Source organism: Octopus bimaculoides, chromosome 1 (assembly GCF_001194135.2).
Source record: "Octopus bimaculoides isolate UCB-OBI-ISO-001 chromosome 1, ASM119413v2, whole genome shotgun sequence".
Classification (NCBI taxonomy): Eukaryota; Metazoa; Mollusca; class Cephalopoda; order Octopoda; family Octopodidae; genus Octopus; species Octopus bimaculoides.
In genome coordinates this window covers 95,855,845-95,865,498 of record NC_068981.1, presented here as the reverse complement: position 1 = coordinate 95,865,498, position 9,654 = coordinate 95,855,845, and the positions used below count along the sequence as shown (strand labels likewise).

Below are 9,654 nucleotides of genomic sequence, written 5' to 3'. Positions count from 1 at the left end.
ATATATATAAATATATATATATATATATTACATTTTTACATTTTTGTATTTGGTTTGCAAGATTCTTTGTGTGAATTCATGTGTTGAAGCATATTTTATTGTGTCTGGGGAGAGTCATTCTCTTTTAGTGCTTTATTACTTAACACACTCACCGGTTTGATTTCCACTCATTTACTTATTTTTTCTAAAATTTTTGTTGTGTCTTGCAACCTCGCCAATCATCATTGATTCTGTCCATTATCAGAGCTGCATTCTTTTTGTTTGTTTATTTGTGTGCATCAGTGTGCATGTGTATACACATATGTATGTATGTATGTATGTATGTATGTATGTATGTATGTATTATGTACGTGTGTATGTATGTGTGTATGTATGCATATATATATATGTATGCATGTGTGTATGTTTGTATATATGTATTCTGCATATTCATGTGTTTGTGTGTTCATGTTTGTGTTTGTATATGTGTGTATTTGTGTCTGTACCTCTGTCTCCTTGTGTATGTATGTTTCAGTGTGTCTATGTGTATGGGTTTGTATGACTATGTATGTGCATCTGTTATGTATGGATGTATGTCTCCATATGTGTCCTTGTGTGTGTATGTGTATGAAGTGTGTATGTGTATGAAGTGTGCATGTGTGTATATGGTCATGTGTATATGTATGTGTATGTGCTTGTCTGTCCATATTACCTATGTACTTATCTATCTATTTATCTATCTGTTTACTTACATTTCTATTTACCTACATATATTGCATATATATACGTCTACATAACAGCCTACTAACAACTCTATCTGTGTATATATATAAACTGTGGGTATTGGAGTATAACTACCTTCCATGTATATTTCCTATCTATTACTGGGGATTTTTTTTTATAAGAACGTACTCCTGTATTTGTCTGCATGTTGGGTCCTTCGGGTGCTTGGATAAAATGCGGATGTCAAGTTGATCAGTGTGCCTCCATGTCGGCCTTTGACATGTTGGTAGAGTACAGAGGACTGTTTTTTGTCATCATATTGTTTCAAATGTTCATTTTGTCACTCCACGATGCTTCTAGATGTCTCACCTATGCATATCATATTCTTGTCTTTACAAGCACCTTCTATACACCTTATGCTGTAGACTACATTTCTAATTCTACATTTAATGCCAGGGCTAATCCTACATCCCATGCCGTTATCATTGGTGCATGTAGTATTCTCAAAGGGGTACATCCTACATAGTTGTGGTCTGATGGAGCTCCCTGGGTTTTCAACGATCTTAATGTTGAGTTTGGCCTCCTTTAGAGCTTTCCTAAATTTTCAGGCTAGTTCTCTATGGGTCATGGCCTCTACAAACATCACTCCTTGATATTTGTTGGTCTTGTACCACGTGTTCACCCTGTTTACTTTGTCACAAACTCTTTGTATCCTATTCCAGTCTTTACTTCTATATCTAGGGCAGGTACCACTGGTTTCATTACACATATGCTATCTAACATTTTTCTAGCTCCACTGTATACCCGAACCCTATCTTTCTGCTCATACCCAGAGAATTGCATGCAGTTCTGTACATGTTTCTTTGTTTCATAGGATTTGCATAGTGGGAACATGTTGTTCATTATCCTAAGTCTGCTATCAATATGTTGATTTTCATGTTATGTGACAAAGCTGGGTTCTTGTGAACAACATATTTAGAAGCTATGGGTTTCATGTAAGAGGGGTGGAGGAGCTGCACTCTGTTGTTCACAGTCTCTAACCAAAGTTTAGTATCAAAGAAAGGGAGTCTATTGTTAGGGTGCCTAGTGGAGTAATCTATAGTTACCTTGATACTTTGGTGAATGGAGTTAGCATCTGCATTTTATCCAAGCATTTTCAGGTGCTTGGATAGGTAATATGGACAGACAAGCACGCACATACATACAGAAATGAAGATGACCATATACACACATGCACATTTCACACACACAAGGACACATATGGAGACACACATCCATATATAACAGACGCACATACATAGTCACACAAACCCATACACATAAACACACTGAAACATGCACACACAAGGAGACAGAGGTACACACACAAACACACACACACACATAACACACACACACACACTCACTCACACATACATATGCGTATACACATGCACACTGACACACAGACATGCACACAAACAAACAAACAAAAAGAATGTAGCTCTGATAACAGACAGAGTCAACGACTATTAAAGAGGCTGCAAAATGCAACAAAAATTTTCGAAAAAATAAATAAGTAAGTGAGCGAAAATTGAACCGGTATGTGTATATGTGTTTGTGTATATATATATATATATATATATATTAACAGATTTTCCAGGAGTAAAGGAGGTTCTCATTATTTTTGACAAAGCCATGGGGAAGACAGCTCTACTAGAAAAAAGATACAGACAAAACTTGCAATCAAAATAATACCAGTTATCTTGCAATGCTTGTCACTGGAACCCACTATGGTGACTGAGAGAGTGGTAAAAACGTTCTACAAACTTTTGCCACTTAAATCCAATGGCGTACAGATGTTTCATTATTCATTTCATTTCTCCATTTTTTTTCTTACGTGAGATGGTTATCATCTAACAAGATGAGGCAATCATCATGATCATGCATGCATGTATGTACATACATATGTACATATTTATATATGCATGTATGTAGGGATGTATGTATGGACGTATGTACGTATGTATGTTTGCATGCATGCAAGTGTATACATATATGTATACACACTTACTTGTCTGAGGCTGAAGCTCTATCAGATGTAACCACATATCCCGAGCGGCTTGGGTATAATAACCTATCTCAGCATTTGGATGAAGACCAAAGACTTCAGGAGTGTTGATCAAGGGCAAGGATTCAATGTAATCTGGTAATAAAAACACAGAGGTGACATGATAAGAAGCTACTATAGAATCATTGCTTTTTCACTTGAGAAAAGAAAGTTTCTAGACTTTTACATCAAAGTAATATCATAATTACTATCACACAACAAACCAACAATGTCATACATGATATCAATACCAGCCTGAAATACACCATCACAACTGTTGTTGGTATTCCATTGCTTACGACGTCGAGGGTTCCAGTTGATCCAATCAACGGAACAGCCTGCTCGTGAAATTAACATGCAAGTAGCTGAGCACTCCACAGACACGTGTACCCTTAACGTAGTTCTCGGGGATATTCAGCGTGACACAGTGTGACAAGGCTGACCCTTTGAATCACAGGCACAACAGAAACATGAAGTAAGAGTGAGAGAAAGTTGTGGTGAAAGAGTACAGCAGGGTTCGCCACCATCCCCTTTCGGAGCCTCGTGGAGCTTTAGGTGTTTTCGCTCAATAAACACTCACAACGCCCGGTCTGGGAATCAAAACTGCGATCCTATGACCGCAAGTTCGCTGCCCTAACCACTGGGCCATTACGCCTCCACACCATCACAACTATATAACACACAAACACTTCCATGCAACAAACCAGCATCACCATACAAAACATTAACACAACCATACACAATAACAACAATGACAAAAACACACTGAGCTTTCTTTTTCTCACATTACCTTCACATTCTTTTGAGTTAGATAAATGTTGCTTACCAACATAATTGTCTTTAGGTCCTGGTTCTGGAATGCAATAATCCACTTCATTGTTATGGTAAAAATGGAATGGTTGAAACGTGTCAAAGATGAAATCGCCCATATATTCATCCATATAAATATTCAGAATCCTTCGGTCAAAATTATCAATAGCTCTTCCACCATACATCACCTGGAAAAAAACATCAGGAAATTACCAGCATTCTGCTATACAATACTCCATTTCAATATTATTATAACTTAAGCACACACATACATACATACATACATACATACATACATACATACATACATAGGTACAGGTATAATTGTATGATTGATTAAGATGTTTGATTCCCAACCACATGGTTTCAGGTTCAGTTTCACTGCATGGCATTTTGGGTAAATGTCTTTTACTATAGCCCCAGGCCAATCAAAGCCTTGTGAGTGGATTTGGTAGACTGAAACTAAAAAAAAAAGGCATGTCTTGTGTGTGTGTGTGCAGGAGTACTGTATGGAGTGAGTCAGAAAATGCTAAGATCTTTCGAATACTTGAGTACTTTCCATGTACATCACTGGTGTTTGTTTATTCATTTATGGCAAAATACAATGCATGCACCGTTAACTGTTTTAAAACTATTTTCGTTCCCATTTTTTAAAATTCAATGAAACTTTATAAAGTTGATAATGTGTTATAACATCTTAAGTGCTCCATTCAGGGTGCTGCAAATTGAAAAAAAGTTGAAAATCACTGATTTAGTCAAAAGATATGCTTAGGCCTCCATCTGTTATTAATGACAATGAGACAGCCATGTTTTTCTTCTAATGCAAGACAACTTTTCTCACCCAGAATACTACTCTCCCCAGTTGAGGGATCTTGTTCTACAAGTTACTTGGTGACTTCACTGCTGCTGATGCCACATAAAAATCACCCAGTACACTCTGTAAAATGGTTGGCATTAGGAAGAACATCCAACTGTAGAAACCATGCCAAAACAAACAGCAGAGCTTGGCTTTCTGACTTGCCTGTTTCTGTCATCCTACCCATGCCAGCATGAAAAATGGATGTTAAATGATGATGATAATGATGACAAAGGTCATGGTTGTCCACCCTGCTGGAACAGTGTCATCTCAGGCTGAACAGACTAATACATGAATGGCAGTCTCTGCTACACAAGCCACACTTTTGGGCTGTCTTATTGCTGTTTGAATTGTAGTATTGTTCAGTTTTATCTCTCGAAGAGAGGGTGTTCAATTGGAGCCAAGCCATGACAATATGGTATGGAGGACAGGTTGTTGATCATGCAATATGTCCCACATCACTGTCAGATCAAAAGTAACAGTACAGCCATTACAATTTGGCCCCAGCTTCATTACAAGAGTTGGCAGATGTCACTATTTATTTCTCAGACAAAGAATTTTCTTGGATATTATTTCAACAACACTGATGGAAAAAAGAAAAATAACAGTGAATCAGCACTTTACCTCTCCAATCAAATATTTGAGACTGTTCCATGGTATCCTGGGATCACCCTGCTCCATAGATTTAGTCAAATAGGTATTCAGAATCTGCATACATACTCGGAAGTCTGATTCATTGAAGTCATATGGCACATTCCAGCCAACTTTGCCATACTTACGCCGTTCCTGGACCACAGCATGGAAGAAGGCCAAAACAAATACAAGTGAAGGGAATGCTGGGTGAGGGCATTCAGTTAGTGCAACTGTTGGTATTTTGTGATAAGTTCCTCGAAGATTTAGTTTTAGACCATTTGGTGGTTCTGTTACAACCTGAGGACACATTTCAATGAAACACAAAGACAAATGTTAGTGGAGGAGAGAGGAACTTTTGTTACTAGAAGTAGTTTTATTAGAGGTGGCTGCAATATGTATATGGAAGTGGAAACAACTATTTGCACATCTCCCAGCAACAAGTAATTCATTGAACTTCCATTCTTTATTATTATTATTATTATTATTATTTATTCAATTTTGAGTTGTTTTGCACACATAACTTATACACACACTCGGTGAAGAGAATACAGTTTCAAATTCACCCTCACAATTTAACATTCATTTAGCACACATGGCTGCACAAAACTAAATCACACGCATATTTTTGCTAGATATTCACAAACATGATTACAAACGAGATGACTAATTAAAATATTATTAGTCATCAAGATTTCATTATTTGCTGAAGGACTGTTAGTAATTGTGCCACACACTTAGGTGCTCAACTACCATGAGCAATATTCTATGTATGCCTAAATATACTTACATCAAGTTATATAGTAGTTTTTAAATTATGTTATCATGTTGAATTAAAAGCTACACTATCATATAAAAATACTCTATCTCAAACAAATGATACTTTGCTGTATATTCTGAGTCATAAGTGATAGTAATATCAGGGGATTAAATCAATATATCATATTATGTGAGCAATAATTATTATTACAACCACTGAAAAGGTGGTGATTGAATTAGCAGAAAGAAAGAATTTTTTTACATCACTTTAAAATTTAAGTTCAAATCTTGCCAAAGTTAATTTTGCTCGTTATCCATCTGGGGGTGGGGTTTATAAAATAAGTACAATTTATTTATAAAATAAGTACAATTTATAAAATAAATATAATTTATTCTCAAATTATATGGTAAGAGAAGATTAAGATGACTGTTATTTGTGACCATGTACCAAAGTTATAAATTATTTTTTGCTATTATTTTGATCCAGAGTCATAAATGTCCATGGGAGAATGATGCACCCTTTCCTTTCCTATACTTCATGTTGATGAAATAACTGTAAATAATTGGTTTAGTACTTAAAAGAAAATCATTATTGATACTTGAAGTATTAGATATTAAAGTTTGATGCTTCTTAGCACGTCTAGTCTGTGTCTGATGTTTGTTGCTTGTTGGAAACACAACATGTCACTTATAATTACTTGGGAAACATTAACATGTAAAAATATCTTGTTTCTCTTAAGGCAGAAAAAGTTTGTGACACAAGGGAGATAACTTAAAAATAAACCTGCCAAGTTTGAAAATTTCTAGCTGATGATGTTGGGCATAATCAGTAAAATGTTTTTCATATTAGTTATCAAATTACACTGTAAAATTTTTTATTTTACTGTAAAATTTTTAATACTACACACGAGACTGAAGATATCAGCAGCTTACGAGTTGTAAAATCTACTCAATACAGGTCAAAGAATTTAAAACTGGTTTAGTGACATTAAAAGTGAAGAAACATCATGGTGTTCTCATTGATACTTTCAAAATTCTTAAGGAATAAAAGGTTGAAGATTTTAGAAATTATTTAAATTTATATAATGTATCGAGCTGAGGAAATTGTGTGACACAATGTTATTAGTTGTATCAGTCCATATTACTGAGCTGGATTTCAATTAACAACCATTATTTCTTAACTAATGGTAGAAATGCTCTAATCTTCTGTGTATTATTAGTTTAGAAATAAAAGTTCCTAGTTCAAATTCAGTTCAGTGCATTGTAGCCACCGGGAAGCAACATATACCTGACTTTGATTGGTTATTGAACCATTGGAATGTAATCAAGATACATTTTAAAATGCTTCATCTCTAAAAATGAAGCTAATAGCTCAAAAAATTATAATTGTATTAAGGTGGATGAAAACTATTCATGCTAACTGAATGAACTATCATGCACACCAATAGTTAAGGTTTCCATAATTATGTAAATTCTGAAGAGTGCATGGAACATACCTGTAAAGAACATGACGATATAAATGATCAACAATAAAAAGAGGTTTGTTACACACCTGGAATGTTCTCTGTAATATCCCAATAGGGAAAGTTCCTATGGGTTCAGTTGTTAACCACAAACGGAAATCAGGATGAGGCTTAGTTAGTTTTTCAAGTTGTTTTTCTAATTTGAGTAGCCAATGCACCAGAAGGTGGCAATTCTGAAGCATAAGCCATTGACCTCGAGCAATAGCAGTCTCTAAATATTGAAGAGCAATTTTCTCCTGGCCTTGTCCCATTGACAAAAATTTGATCTTGTTGCTTGCAAATTCTATTCTTTCAGCAAGTTTCATCAGATCACTGGCTGGATCAGAACCTGGACTGAGGATAAATACCACTGGTGACATTGGAGAATTTTGTTCATAAATAGAATCAAAACTGAGAATGGGTGGTGTGACATATTTCTCTCCCATTACCTCAGTAACATATAATGTAATGGCACGGTAGATTCGATCAACTCGGAAACATCGTAACAACATTAATTTTTGAAAAGGACTCAGTGAATGATCATAAGGTGCTGGGAATACAATTGACTCAGGAGAATCATGGTCAAACCACTGCAAGAAAAAGAAAGAGAAATAGAATGACACACACCACGACAATTATAATTACCTTAACATTGGAAAAGTGAGAAATAAAATGAAAAAAAAAACTGGCACAATAAACTAAATTAAGTACTCTATGATTGAAACACTGCACATTACTAATTAGTATTGAATAATAGGGTACAGTGTGATCCAAGATCAGATCATAACTTGGCATATCCTATATCTTGGAACTTTAGGTCACACTCAACATTGGACTGATAATTTCCATGCAAAGTATCTAATCAGGCCAGGTTTAGTGGAGTAACACTCAAAAGTGATTTTGGCTCACTAACAGATCATGATTGATGGTTCACATCTCATCATCTGAATTTCATTATGTTTATGATCAAGAAGCTTAATTCTAAAGTCACTGTAATTGTAAATAAGAATTACAAGTACCACAAAAAAAAGCATATTCTATAGCAGTGAGCAGTAGTAGATACTCACTGCTACAAAGCAACTTCTGTACTATAAAATTGATGAATGTTTTATTCTCTACTCCTTGCCATTGCTGTCATTGTTGAGGACCTGTTGACAGCAATGCTGCTAACTGTAGCTGAGTGAGTTTTGGATACATCATCATCATCATCATCATCATCATCGTTTAATGTCCGCTTTCCATGCTAGCATGGGTTGGACAATTTGACTGAGGACTGGTGAAACCAGATGGTAACACCAGGCTCCAATCTAATTTGGCAGAGTTTCTACAGCTGGATGCCCTTCCTAACGCCAACCACTCAGAGAGTGTAGTGGGTGCTTTTACGTGTCACCCGCACGAAGGCCAGTCAGGCGGTACTGGCAACGGCCACGTTCAAAATGGTGTCTTTTATGTGCCACCCGCACAAGAGCCAGTCCAGGGGCACTGGCAATGACCTCACTCGAAAATCCTACGAAGGCCAGTCAGGCGGTACAGGCAACGGCCACACTCAAAATAGTGCATCTTATGTGCCACCCGCACAAGAGCCAGTCCAGGGGCACTGGCAACGATCTCACTTGGCTTGCTGAGTCTTCTCACGCACAGCACATTTCCAAAGGTCTCGGTCAGTAGTCATCGCCTCGGTGAGGCCCAATGTTCGGAGGTCTTACCTCACCACCTCAGCCCAAGTCAAGCACAGATACACACATGTGCATGCACACACACACACAAACACATATATAAAGACATACATGCACGCATGTGCGTGCATACACACACACACACACATACATACATACATACATACATACACACATGCATATGGTACATAAGTAAAAAATCTGTGCATGAGATGGAATAGATCCAAATTATCAACAACTTTTCTTGTGATCATGATTTGGGAAGACATACGGAAGTATGCTAAAGATCGGACATCATATTTTGTGGGCAAGATATGTAAAATAAAGTTTATTATCAACAACACAAACACTTCGAAATTTAATAGCTTTCAATATGATACCTGTTAAACAGAAAGTATTTTTATTTAATGAAAATTTAATAAAATCTAATTATAAGTAAGTGAAATTATGTTAATATAACTAAATTGAAAACCTTTTTCCCCTGGCCATATCAGCAATTCTGAAAACTTTTGGGTACGAATTTTACACAAGTAGGAGATTTTTTTTTTTCAACAAGTTTTATCCTGAAAATCATGTGCCTAAATTACACAGGTGCACAAATTACATGGGTTTTTACGGTATATAAATATA

The 9,654-nt window shown here is 36.1% G+C and overlaps 1 protein-coding gene across 2 annotated transcripts in view; it reads right to left on the bottom strand.

The window, feature by feature from the left end:
• Positions 1–9,654, bottom strand: part of LOC106876022 (dynein axonemal heavy chain 10) — a 187,264-nt gene that overhangs the window by 28,833 nt on the left and 148,777 nt on the right. For both annotated transcript variants that reach the window (XM_052968399.1, XM_014924396.2), the window contains exons 65-68: positions 7,399–7,938; positions 5,082–5,387; positions 3,618–3,789; positions 2,756–2,887 (exon numbers count right to left, since the gene is read on the bottom strand). In XM_052968399.1, the coding sequence (XP_052824359.1) occupies positions 2,756–2,887; positions 3,618–3,789; positions 5,082–5,387; positions 7,399–7,938 (1,150 nt within the window). The remainder of the gene's footprint in view (positions 1–2,755; positions 2,888–3,617; positions 3,790–5,081; positions 5,388–7,398; positions 7,939–9,654) is intronic.